Source organism: Varanus komodoensis, unplaced genomic scaffold (genome assembly GCF_004798865.1).
Source record: "Varanus komodoensis strain SLA01 unplaced genomic scaffold, ASM479886v1 scaffold4, whole genome shotgun sequence".
In the NCBI taxonomy this organism is placed as follows: Eukaryota; Metazoa; Chordata; class Lepidosauria; order Squamata; family Varanidae; genus Varanus; species Varanus komodoensis.
This window is the reverse complement of record NW_025335941.1, coordinates 805,715-819,481: the sequence shown is the minus strand read 5'-3', so window position 1 is coordinate 819,481 and position 13,767 is coordinate 805,715. Positions and strand designations below refer to the sequence as shown.

General features: G+C 41.8%; 1 protein-coding gene across 6 annotated transcripts in view; it reads left to right on the top strand.

Annotated features, from left to right (window-relative positions):
• Window positions 1–2,067: 2,067 nt before the first annotated feature.
• Window positions 2,068–13,767, top strand: part of SH3KBP1 (SH3 domain containing kinase binding protein 1) — a 158,806-nt gene continuing 147,106 nt past the window's right edge. For 4 of the 6 annotated variants that reach the window (XM_044441660.1, XM_044441659.1, XM_044441657.1 and 1 more), the window contains exon 1: window positions 2,068–2,424. Coding sequence is in view for 4 of the 6 variants with exons in the window: in XM_044441659.1 (XP_044297594.1) it covers window positions 2,421–2,424 (4 nt within the window). In the remaining 2 variants the exon portion in view is untranslated. Of the gene's footprint in view, window positions 2,425–2,876; window positions 3,195–13,767 lie in introns of those variants that run through there. The other 2 variants (XM_044441658.1, XM_044441661.1) reach the window with 2 other exon arrangements.

Below are 13,767 nucleotides of genomic sequence, written 5' to 3'. Positions count from 1 at the left end.
CCTAACTCCCACCATGGCTGGAAATTTTGGAGCAAGAAATCGGTATCCTAAAGATTTGCCAAAGTAATTTTGGCAAAGAGCACTGTTCAGGAAATGTAACTATTCAAGAACATTTCCTCAGAATAAAGAATTAAAAATTACCCACAACTTGCTCTTATGAAAAATAGGAAGCTGCTTCAATGTATTTCCTTAGTGCCTCAGTAAGGCATGGTTTTCCAGGTCTTCGATGAATGGCTGATACAGCCAGGTGTGGGTGTTCTGGGTCCTTTTACTAGCAGAAGCAACAGACTGACCTTTCTGCATTGAAAGTGGGTACTCTACCATTGCAGTGTAATGCTTAAAGTACACAACTTTTAATTTCAGTATTAGAATATTGATATAATACACACTACACACATTGATGAAGCGCATTAAAGACATTTTAGTCAGTGAGGTGTTGGTATATATAACATCCCCACTTTGGGGGCAGATCTGTTTCAGCCAAGCACATTTCCCCCTCTACCATGAATATCTTTCATTCTTACGTATTTTAGCCCAGAATGACATTATAGGAGTGATAAAATCAGCTTGGTTTAGTCTGAATGCTTATACCAGGGTAAGTAAACTTTTTGGGCTTGAGGGCATTATCTGATATTCTGGATAACTGTCACAGGCGCCACCACAAAACAGCTTCCATGGGGGGCACAGGTAGTCCCAAAGGGCAAGGACTTGAGTACACAGTTGATCATAGAATAGTAGTGCTATAAGGGCCATGAAGGCCATCAGGCCCAACTCCTGCTGTTGCAGGACACCAATTCACACCATCCCACTCAGATGACTGTCTAGTTTCTTGTTGAATGTCTCTAGTAGAGATCTGGTTCCACACTAGGCAACTGGTTCCACTGTCCTGTTCTGATTGAGGAAACTTTTCCTGGTACCTAGCCTGAATCTGGGTTGTCACAACTTGTATTGATTATTCCGTGTCCTACACTCTAGTATGTGGAGTCTGAACCCCCTTCAGCACCAGTAGGATTAATTTGTTAGTAATAAATACAGTGTGGGAGAAATAACTGTCCAGTGACAGATTGCTGCACTTGGCCATCACATGGCATACCCCTGGTTACCCAAGAGCAAACACTCAATTTTTAAGATGCTGTAAGATTTTGTGCTGTATAAGCAGGTATTTTTGTTAAAAAAAAGTTTTTAACTATAACCTATGCTGCTATTCATGCTCGTTTCCTTGTGTGGTCTTTATATGTGGAACCAACACAGCACATAGCATCCCACTTACACCGCAATTAAGTGAGAAAGGCACCCGCTGGTTTTGTGGGTGTGACAAGGAGGCCTGTGGTCACTGCTGGGGGAATGTGGCCGGAGAGCATTCGCCCCTCCACGAATGTTCGCTTGAGAAGAAGGGCCACTTGGGAGGTGGTGGGCGCTGCACGTCCCACCTCTCCCTTGAAATATCTCCTGGCCAGCCCAATTCCGCCGTGAAGGCGTCCAAAACATCCTCCTTGCAACTATGACTTCTGCCGGACTGTGGGTTGCCACGCGTTGTAGCGGGGTGCAGCAAGCACCGCCTCCTCCTCCTCTCGCATCACGACGACACATCAGACAGCGCTTGGAAGGAAGAGACAGATGAGACGCTTTCCGGGTAGGCCCGAAGAAGCTCGTGCTTAGCCCCCTTCGCAGCCTTCCGCTCAGCAAGCACTGCGTTTTTCTCCAGCCGGCGTCCGCTCCTGCTGCGGGCCCGTCTCAGGGCGGCGCGCCGAGGCCACCAGGGCACGTTCTCGCGACACTTCGCTGCTCTAGCCTACGGTTCAAGCGGGCAGCCGCGCGCCGAGCGGGGCCAGTCCGCCCGCTTTGCAGTGGAGGCTGCTGCTGCGGACACCTTGGCGCACGAACGGTCCCAAGAAGGGGCGCCACCCATCCCCGCAGCCGCCCTTTCCCTTGCAATGAGTCGCTAGTACCGCCGCCCCTTTGCTTGCGTTCCCGCCCTAGCGCGCGCGCGCGCGCACAGACGCGCGCGCGCACACAGATCCAGGCATATGTACACACACATGCGCACGCTCGCTCGCTCCCTTTCCTAGCAGTTCCAGGTGGAATCTGCTTTCTTTACCCGTTCCTCTCTGTCCCTCACATTTGCCAGCGGCACGTCAGGTGTTTCGTTTTGTTGTTTTCCTCCCTGCTTTACGTCAAGAAAATCTTCCCTTCCCCTCCCTCGCTTCCCCTCCTTGTAAGGGAGGGTTTCAGAGCAGGAAATAAAAATGCAACCTTGCTGTTGCAATGGGCACTGATTAGCCGAGAGGAAGCCAAGAAGAAGCAGCGGCTGCTACAGGAGGCGCAGGAAAACTCCCCTAATCGTTGGTCCTTCCCTGCCTTTTAAACCTGCAGCTACCTCAAACTTTCAGCCTGTCTGGCGGAGCCCCAACGCGACATAAATGGGTGAGTGTGGACGCCAGCTGGGCATGGAGTTGCCGCGGGGTCTGGTGCCTGAGCCTGTCCCCTCGGCTCGCCTCGCCTCGCCTCTTCGGGGCTAACGGAGGGACTCGCTGCGTGGCTGGTTACAGAGATCAACCTTGCGCGCTGAATCCCTGGGCGTCGGAAGCAGGCCGAGGCAACCAGCCACCCACCTCGAGCCGCGCTTTTTGGTAGCCAAGTGTGCGAAAGGGAAGCCCGCTATTTTTAGTATTGCAATATCCAGTCTCGTGCGGTGCGGGAAGATGTTGCAGACTAGGATGGTGAACCCGAAGGGTGTGCCTCTTTCTGTTGTCCGTCTTGCGCTGTGTGCGCGCGTCGTGTGTGTGTGTGTGTGAGAGAGAGCGCGCGCGCGCGCGCGTGGCATCATGTCCATTCTCCGGAGGCACCTTTAACACCTTCCCGCTCTCCTTTCGACTGTGTTGACTTTGTTAGCGTCGCGCATGTGGAGGTGGAGGGCCGGCTGTTGGAAAGGTTTGAATGAAAGATGGGGAGCCAAAACCCACACCGTGCCGCAAGCTGTCAAAATAATGCCTAAAAACAACAACAATAACAACAACAACAAGCACCCCGCCGCCCTTGGCTGCTGTAATGTGAGCGATTAGGAAGGCGGATGGGGGCCCGAGGCGGAGGGAAGAGAGGATGAACGGCGTGGGGAGAGAAGCGAGCGCGAATTGCCCCCGTCGCTGGCACCCGGGCGAGGCTGCACTTTTCCTGTCGACGCATCTCTGTAATGGGTGAGCAGGCCGACGCCGAAATCAGCCTCTCGTTGCATGACAGGAAATCGGAGGGGCGTGCTGTGCGTTTCACTCTCCTGGGGGGGGGGGGGGGAGAGGAAAGTGCTGGGCTCTTCTTCCGCCTCCCACGGCACGAATTTGCCTGGTTGGCAGCTTTGCACAGCATCTTCCTCTCCCTTGGAGACGCCAGATAGTTAAGAGAGCAACCCGAGCCTGTGCTGCCTGTAGCCTTGCCTGCTTACCTGTGTAGCGCTCCGCGCCGGACTGTAAGGGCGGCTCAGACTTGGAGGTGTGGCAGGCTTTTGGAAAAGGCTGCGCCTGGCGAGCCTCATCGATCCTGGCTGCCATCCGTCAAGAAAAGAGCAGTCTAGGGTTACCAGATGTTCTTTGCCGCAGCGCCGCGGCGGGATTGCACCCTATTTTAGGAACACCGCGGGTCCACTGGATATCAGCCCTCAGAGATGCCGTCTCCTCTCCCACCCCCGCCTTTTTTTCAAACTTCTGGCTGGCAGATCTGATGTGAGATGGCTTTCAGAAAAGAGAGCAGCACAAAGATAACACTGAACACAGTGGCGCGTTGGCGCACACTCACATCTTCAGATATTTAATGACAAAAAGACTGAGAGGTTTGCTAGTGATCTCTTGTGTGGCAAGTCTGCAAGAATTGGGGAATGAATCACCCATTTATATCACCATTCTGGCTGTATAGAGGCAGAAGAGGCAGCAGTGCCAGGCACTAACTATCTGGAGGGCAAGCAGCCTGTTCCTGCCTGAAGAAGGGACTACATTCACTCTTTCACCATGTGTTTGTCATAAATACAATGCACTCTCTGTGTCGCCAACATTTATGCTTTCGAGTGTTCAGCTCTTTTGCCACAGCTCTTTTACAGTGTTGGCCAAAAAGCTGTGAGATAGTCTAAGTATACTTACTGTATACAGTAAAAATGTTTTTTAGAAGGCAGTAGGATGGAGGAGACTTTATTATTGTGGACATTGCTGTATCACAATGTATATACTTTTCAGAAGGTGCACTAGTAATGAAGATGCCTTGAGTGGGGGAGGGGAGGTTTTCCTTGTTTAATGGCTGAAAAGGCTTCTGTGCTGGCTAAATATTTAAGGGGATTTGGAACTGTAATTCCTGTGTGAATCATATGATTTGCATCTGTTTTTCACTGTTATACTTAAATTACTGTTGTACTAGAATGAAGTTCATTCAGTATGTTGGTATTGCGCTCAAGATTCAGATAGTTCAGTTGCTGTTTGTTGTCAGATCATCGGTCAGTGTTTCTGATTTTCCAGTATTCTGGGAGTGAAGGATGGCACTGATCACCATGCTGCATGACTTAAATATCTGTGTTAAACATTTGTTTAATGTATTTTGATGCACATTAAACTGAGAAAAATTGCAGTGCTATTTCAAGACACTGATATTTTAGGAGAATTTCACTCTTTCAACTGTTTTGGTGCATATATTTCAGTGTGTAGACATAACAACAAAAGTTAAAACTTTTGTAGAACTTCATTTTTTAAGACGCGTTAAATCTGTTTATAAGTTTGTCTGGGAATATGGATATAAATATATCCAGCATTATGGAGTACCCTTTGACTCCTGATTCCAAGCTTATATTCCTTGGAGAAGGTTACATTTTGTGCCAAGCACACTGTTCATCACTGATTTTTTAGTGACTGAGAAAGGATATTTATCCATACCATTCAAATTTTGTAAGGCAAGAGTATACTGTACCTGAGAAATCTAATGTCTATACCTGAGTTGTCTAACTTCCTTTGTTAGAAGTATACATTGTAAGAAGAGAAACATGCTGGCTAAGGGTGTTTGCATGAGTTATCTTTCAAAGTAGGATGGTCTGAAGTTGCTTCATTGTTTATACAATCTCACACTTCATCAGCCACCATCATGGACAACAGTGGGCTTCACACCATAGGAAAGTACCATAAATACATGGCATAATTGTGCCTTTCTTTTGGTCCTAGTATAGAAGCTACTATAGAATACCCCCAATGTAACCTCCCCTAGCTCCCCCATTTCTCTTGGGACAAGCGTTTTCAAAATAACTACTAAGGAAAGGATATTTTCAGGAGGAAACTGGTGTAGAGACATAGACTGGATTGGGGCCATGTTCCAGAGCAGCCACCCACAGTTCCTGTTTGTTCAAAATAAAAGCATCTGGTTTTATGCACACTTTACAAAAGTATAACTAATATAACATTTAGTTTTCCCCTAATTCTTGCCAGGAATGGAATTAGATCCCGTGCATGCAAAGCACACAGTTGATGACGGAGCCACGGCCTTTACCTTTAACAAGATTGATTTTGGTTTGCGATACATACAGATATCTTGGGTGGGGAAATTTTCCTCTTTTTCTAAATAAAATGTTTTTCAGTTTATTAGTTAGTACCTGTTCATATTATTTCATGGTCAGGGGTAAGCTATCAAGTAAAAGATACATTGTAATGGTTAGATCCAGACAGTGGCCTAGTTCAGACAATTATAGGAAAAAGAAGTCAGAGTGGCGTCTTTTCCTTGTCCTGTATGCGCTGGGAACACATTACACTCATGTATCTAATTGCCATCGTGGCATGGAGATTACCATGTTGTTCAGACCCAGAGAGGTGTTCAGCAAGTAGCCTTATGACTAATGGGGCAGGATAAAAGTCTAATAAATAAAATAATAAATAGCTTTGAAACCACCCAGAACCCTACAAAAAGCCATGGGTTCTGCGGTTGTTTCACAGCCGTCTACCTTGTTGGGTTTGGATGATAGCAAGCCTAATGCCATGGGAGTAGAAAATAATTAAAACATGAGGTGCGTGTGTCTGACTTGTGTTGATGGAGGGGGAAAAAGCCCCTATGGCTTGGCCTTAGTCATATTTAGAGTAGACCTATTGATTTCAAAAGATCTACTCTGATATCTGAATCTAGCCAATCATTAAAAGGTTTAAATTGTCCTGTACAGATCTGGAATGGATGATCAGTGATAAATAATATCATAATTACTATGTGCAGCAAAATATGCGAAGATGAATTAAAACAGAGTTAGTCGTTTGCTTCAAGAACAACCTAAAAGGAAGTTTTGGCCACAATGTGAAGTACGTTGATATGATATACAAGCATTATAGAAAATAAAAGGTTAAAACAGGTGAAATAAAATTAGTTTAATGCATTCAAATGCCTGTTGGCAGCTGGGGGCACTATGTTTCTACATTCAGAATTGAGAAACCTGCAACATATTCAAATATACACTATTTTTTGGTATTTACACATGTCTCTGTGAGAGTGTGTGTTACATAACTTTCCTGTTCGAAAAGTAAATTTAGATTATAGAACCAATTTCCTCTATTGCATAAACCCTCATCTCTGGTTTGTGTCTACTGTGCAGTCTGGTGTGCTGTTATTCCTTTGCTGCTGGGTAGGAGCATTTAACACTTGGATGACTTGACAATGCTGATTTTTGTCCATTAGGGACTCGCTCAGTGGAGAAAATAATTCACCCTCAAGGTTCTGGGATGAATTAAGCTAACATCTTGTGGTTAAAATCTTAGCTATGGTATTTTTAAAGCATGACTCTGAATGTTTGCTTTAATACTTACATGGTTTTCTTAAAATTGTACAGTGAGAAGAAACCAAATGATAGTCTTGCTTGAATGAGTTAACTGCAGTGCAGAGAAGCCCCCACCAATTAGCATGTGCAATCCAGATTGCAAAGTACCCCAGTGGGAGAGTAAATATAATGAAGAAAATGTCATGCTCAGCAAATGAATCCAGATTATTCAAACAAAAATATCAAGCCATTTGATCTAGAGAGGACCGAATAATAATAAGCCATGGTTTCTAACTGTCTCAGTGTCAGGGAAAGTTCTTGCCTGATCCTGCATAGCAGTGTAGCCAGATGTAGACCATTCCTGAAATATGAGCATAGATTCTGACCAAGGGAACTTTAACAGAATGCAAATCTGCACAATCTATAGGCCTGCCTGTAGTCCTCAGATTCTGATTTCCGTTCTAATTCCTCATGAGTATCCACATTATTGCAAATATTTTAAACCCCCTTCTTATAATTTTAATTCATGCAAGTCTTCTGGCCGTGGTTGTGGCGCTTTATGATTGACAGAAGGGGTTTCCAGAAAGCCTTGTGAGTGTTGCTTGTGCAAGAGCACTCTGAAATATCAGTGGTAGTTCTCATTGCCAAGCTAGCTTGGGGAAACCAAGTAGCTTTATAAACAAAGTTATACATATCCAAGAATTAGCCTGTTTTGGGGGTGGGTGCAAAAATTGGGATTAAGCACATCTTTGAAGTTGCTGCTCAGATGTTGCTCCATTGCATCGATTGAGCTGGTCACCAAACAAATGACACTTATGGAATAAACCAGCAAGTGGTAATTCAGCGTTTTTCTTCTTGACTTGGCCAACAATTCTAAGCAAACTGATTTTTATCATGAAAAATAAAACCACATTGTTCCATGAGTAAAATGTCTTGAATGCCATTTTTGAGATAGAAAAGCAGAATACAGATTAAATAAATGTTCCAAAATCAACATTTGGGCAATACCTCAAATCAAAATGCCACAAAAGGCCGTGCAAGTTTTAACGTTTTCCAGATCCTTTTCTCAGGGTAAGTGTAGAAGAGACAAATGATGAGGGAAGAATCCAAAAGGGGTCAGGCTGTGATCCTGGAAGTAGAAGTAATTATGAAGTAGCAACAGCGGTTGGAGTGGAGATCTGGGCATTCAGGACCTCCCTTTCTGTACTATTGCTATATAAGCAATTGGTCTGATTCTACAGGGCTGCTCCTAGGTTTATTAGGACTGTTTAGTCAGTACAGTTTTACAATACCTAAGAGGTTCTTTTTTCCCTGAAGAAAGAAGACATTTATTGCAGTAATTCTTGGAAACACGGCTCATCTCCTAGCTTCATGGGAGCTTTGCCTTTGTATCCATGACTGGAGAAATAAAGCTGGAGTGTGGCACTGGTGATATGTTCATGTAATATTCCAGAACATCCCTCATAATATTTTAGTGTTGGTATCTTTGTGGTGCTGTATTTTAAGATTCTCCGATAATACTAAATATTAACAGGCTCAGCCAATGGCACTTGAGCATAGGATTGCAGTCTTGGTATCCCTTTTCAGCATAGCTGCTCCTTTGCTTCTCTTTTATGGGGTTGTATGGTGCATGCAAGAGTTTTAATTTCAGAATGCCTATCTACATAGTATATTTTGGGAGTAGGTTTTTTAACTTTTTAATTGTTTGCCTTAAGGTTTCCTTTCCCATAATCTTCAAAATAACCCATCATGAGGCTAAATTACTAATGAGTTTCCATGTCTAAAACAGCACTTTTCTCTTTGAGTTTCAGTTATTTTTTTCCAGAAACATAATGAAGAAAGAACACCCTTCAGGGGAAAGTGCAGGAGTAAAGAGAAAATTAAAGTTGTGAATTAGCTGTTCCCTCCCCCTCTCATTGATTAAAACAGTATCTCATACTGGTAGGCAAAGTGAATTTTAAACCATGTTCTTCGTTCATTTTTTTTCTGTTTACTATTGCCTTTATAATTAGTCAGGCTGTGTTTACTTGGTTCTATGGCTGGCTTTATTTTATTTCCCCAGCAGTTGTATAGTAGCACAACTGCTGTTTTGTAAGGTGAATACAAGCAACATTGCGCACTGCTTTGCGCAGGCTACATTGCGTATTTAAATATAACAAAATGCCAGGCCTGCTTTTCTACCACCATAACATTCTAGAACACATATGCTACAGCAAATGTTCAGGATATGGGAAACTTTGTTTCATGTATAAACATAAATGATAAAGGAAATTCAACATGAGTACCCTATCTTTGTGATGCGAAAATATTGAATACCTCCATGAAAGAAGTAACATATTTCCACTTTGCCTGCTCTTTTTCCCACCAGTGCAATTTTTCTGGGGGTTACTGATATTCAGTAAGCAGCCTAGAGATGCATGCAACCTACAATGGCTTTGTTAGCAACTTTGCTCTCTCTTACCATCTCCACTGACATCTGTTCAGCAGCAGTGTTAGGTCTGGTTTAAATTCATTTTGCAGGCTGAGCAATTGTTAAGCAATCTGTATTGTTTACATAGTTGATTTGGGAGTATTTGATGGGCTGTTGGTATAGAAAATACTGTTCGTATAAGGTTAGGAAAGAAGATGCGAGGGTAGAGAAATAAAGATGGGTATAAAATTGGTATGCAGGTTGAGATTCTGCCAACAAGGGCAAAATGGGTGGGGAGTTGTATTTATACAATGTGAGGAACCCTTTGAAGATTGACCTACAACTTCTCCAAGTCCTTATTATATATTTGATGACATTTGCTCATATCTACAAGAATCCCAGAAAAGGAAAGATAGCACTCAAAGCTTTCATGATAAACAACACAAGGATTTTAAAAATATATTTGCCTTTGTTACGTTCAGAAGAATCTGAACCTCTAGAAGAGACTGCTTTCCATGCTTCATCTCCTGAAGAGGAGGCAGTTAGAATAAGTTGAAACCAAAATACAAAAAACGAACTTATCATTTGTTAGGCAGAGCGTTTCACCTGAAACTCCTGTAACGACGACAATACAGTTTTCCCCATTTTGGTTTCTGTAATGGCAAGTAACATTCTGTGAAATAATGTTTGATTATAGTGGAGGTTTCTGCAGTCCTTCTACTGCATCCCTCGTCTTGAATCTCTCAGAGACTAAATCTGAGAGACTCAGTGAAATGGTAATTCATATTTTAGCCTGTTACAGTATGTGTTAAATAAATAAAATGGCAAGATTAAGGAACCCCTCCTCCCAAACCCTTCTGTGTTTGACTTTATTTGAATTGCTGTTGCCCATTTATTTTGTGTATCCCTGTATTCAAATAGCAGGGTTGCAATAAGATCATTGGTAGCCCTATCAATTAAAGGGCTAACAGAAGATCATAAACTGTCCCCTGATTAATCAGTGGGACTGAGTGTGAAAGCCAGACAACTGTGCAAACTTTCTTGGCTGAACTTGATAAAACGTGTGTGTGGAGGGGATGGGATAGAAAGTGAATGAATGTAATTTCTGATCCAGACTAGCTGGTGTTTTGATCTTTGGCATGCAACAACTAAGGTTTTTCTTCTCATAGTAAAGTCCACAGGCATTTGAGACTGATTGTGCTTGGCTAAAAAGAATGCTGAACTAACATGGGAGATCTAGTTTCCATTGCCCACTCAGCCATAAAACTCAGTGGATGACTTTGAGCAGTTACTATCTCATAGCCTGAACCTACCTCACAAGGTTTTGGGGAAGTTAAAAATGGGGCAGGAAAAGGAAGACCTTATATGCCATCTGTGGGTTCTTGTGGAAAAAGCAGGGGATACACTTAATATATAAACAAAGAATACCTTCTGATGGAATTTGAACTTCATATTAATGACTCAGTTACATGTCAAGATGGCAATTCCTCAGTAGCTTAAGCAGGAATTGTGGGCACATGCAAAATAAATTAGCTGTTCCTGATTTTCAGTAGCTCCCTGCTACTAAGTTGTTTCATGAAGTCTAAACTAGTAAACTCTGGGTTGTTTGGGAACTAAACAACTTGGGGTTGACCTTACAATCAGCCATGTCAATTGTTCTATTAACTTGCAAATAACCCAAACTTTCCAAGTTTGTTCATCACAAAACAACCATGGAACAGGGTTGTTAACTGAAATTGAAAATGGCTGCTGTTCGCCACTTAAACCCACAAATCTTGGGTTAAACAACCCAAAATTGTTCTTGCGACAGTGGTCATTCTGTATTAGGCTGGGTAGGGCTCAGTCATTCCATTATCCAAATTGTGCTTTCACAAGAGGACCACTGAAAAATTATATGCATATAGCTCAAGGCATTCTGATTTCTAGGGAACTCTGAAATTCTGGGATTTGTTGTTTACCTTGTCACATGAAATGGATCTCACAACAGTTGCTGTTCAGTAGACAACAAGCAGTGATAGTGGTATGGAACTCTACCCCTTTCAGCCATTTCCTCATATTTATTCGATTGTGGTAGGAGGGAATTTTTCAGAAAAGTTTGTAAATGGAACAACCTACATGTACAAAACAATGGAGGGTTGTTGGAATTTCCCCAGTTAGGGTAAAGGAGACCTAAAGTAACAGTCAGAAACAAACCTAGCTTGCAGACTGCCCCTATATTTATTATTTGAAGAAGAAAATATTAGAGATGGCATCTCACTCTAACCATACGTTTTAATTATCATGAACCTTTTTTATTTTCCTTGCTTCCTTTATTCCTAAAAGAGGATGTATATGGAGGGATTTCGTAATATGTATATTGAATCAGTGAATCTATTAATCAGCTAAAAGCCAGACCTATCAGTTAAATGTTTTCATTCCCTTGATAGTCCAAATATATGTTCTACAATAGACAAGAAATGTCAGTTGCATATTATTTAATCTTTGCTTAGAAGGTTTCAAAACATTTTTAATTTGAAATAGAATGACTACCCACTTCCTGATGCTTCTGGGTATGTCAGTTTTAAACCCTGTTAATTGCCCTGCTAGTTAATAGGACCATTGCCATCTGTGACAGCAAATCCACTTAGAATAGATTGTGTGTAAGTCTAAAGTGAATTCAAATAATGCTAATAGTGATAGAAATGTGTTCTTGTGTGGACAACTATTATCTGGAGAACTCTGGAACCAGCAAAAGCTTCAGCTGTTCTGCTGTTTGACCATTGATCTTCGTATTGGTGATTAATTGAAGCAATATGAGTGGGCAGGTTTTTCTCCCTTCCCCAGGTAATTGCTACATGCGACTAAATTACTGCGTGACCATAATACAAAAAAGTGTGGGTTGTGTGATTTTAAGCTTTGTTGTGTAAGTGGCATAGAGCTTCTACCTTTACAGATGTCTGGAAAGGATGGCCAGGATTACATTTCAAGGCTTTTGGCCCTTCCTTCAAGGTCTAATGCTTTTTAATGAAGATAATGTGAAAGTGTTTCTTCTCTGCCTAAACTGGGATCTACAATTCTGTAAACTAGTGTTTGAATATTATTGTAGAGTTTTGAGAGTGGGCTATTAAATGTTGGATCTTCTCTTCTAGTCTTTTAATGTGTTCTTTAAAACAGGTACTTAAAATGGGTACTGCTATATAATAAGGGCAGTGGCATAGGTCTCAAGAGCTGTGCCTTGTAATTTCATGCAGTGTCCAGAATGTGCTAGCTATCATAAATTCTAATTTGTTGAAATAATTTTGTTTTTTCAAATAAGCCAACTTCTCATGTTGCATACATGCATTTTCCCTCTCTGTATTCTAATATATTTATTTTGGTAAGGTAATAGCTTAGATTATAGGTTAGACTTTTTTTCCTTTTTGGACTTCGGGAAATTTGAGAAACTGTCCTAGAAATCACCACAGAATGGTTGTCTGGGAAGCATGGAAAAGACCAAGAAACCTGCCCCAAAAGCTAAGTACGAAGTGCAAGTGGGTCTGAACTAGAGTGTACTAAGCAACTTCTTTGAATACCTGGTTTTCACTCTAACAGAAACATATTTTCCAGCAATGGCAGCTGCTGGTAAGAAAATATGCATTTTTTAAAATGATGGCTTGGTAAGGACCAAGAAAGGTGTGTGGGAGTGGATTGGTGCCCAGAGGCTTCAGTTTCTCACAGTGGCTTAGACAATTGACATGTAATTTCCAATATACAAGTCAGTGTTACTTTCAACAGTGCTTGCACTGGCAAAGCGGTTTGTGGATTGTTTCCCTTCGGTGCAATCCTGTGTATGTCTACTGTGGATCAAATCCCATTGAGCTCAATAGGATTTAGTTCCAATAAGTATGTTATTGCAGATTCAGTAATTTTGCTTGCATAACAGATTAGGAATAGAATAAAAATACTTCCACAGTTTTCAAAACAGTCTGTTAATATAGTGAAGCATAGTTTTGGAACTTGCTTCACAAATTTTAATTCAGATTATAAAGTGTTTTTAATATGAATGAAGATGATATAACATCTTTTAATTTTAAAGACTTGATAAATTGTATCTTGTTAAATCATCTATGACAGAGTTTTAAAAGCCTTTATAGCCTTTTAAACAGAGAAAATGAATGGATACAGCTTTTTCTAATTACTGAGAAGGCTAACATAAGGAGTGAAATATGTAATGTTTCAAAACATAATTTCAGTTGCTAATTACTGGCTTTTCAGACAAATTCTAGGAACTATGTTGTGAAAGTGTTGGAGAGAAAGTGAGGACATTTAGTTCCCCTGGCTCCAAATTTTGCTCAATTATAATTCCTTTAAAGAATTCATTTCAAGAAATGTTAAGGAGCAAAAAAACAAACAAAAAACCCTACCTTGCATACATTTAGAACTCCTATAAATCCAGGTTTTAACAAGCAGTGAAATGCTTGACCATGCCTTGCTTGCAAAATATGATACTTGAATTGATCAATATGGTGGTTTTGTTTAATGTAGAAACTTGGAAAACTTTGGGAATAGCTATGCTTACGTTGCAGGTTTTGTGTGCTTGTGTGTGTGTTAGAATGTGAGTTTGGCCAAAGAGTTGTAAATGGTA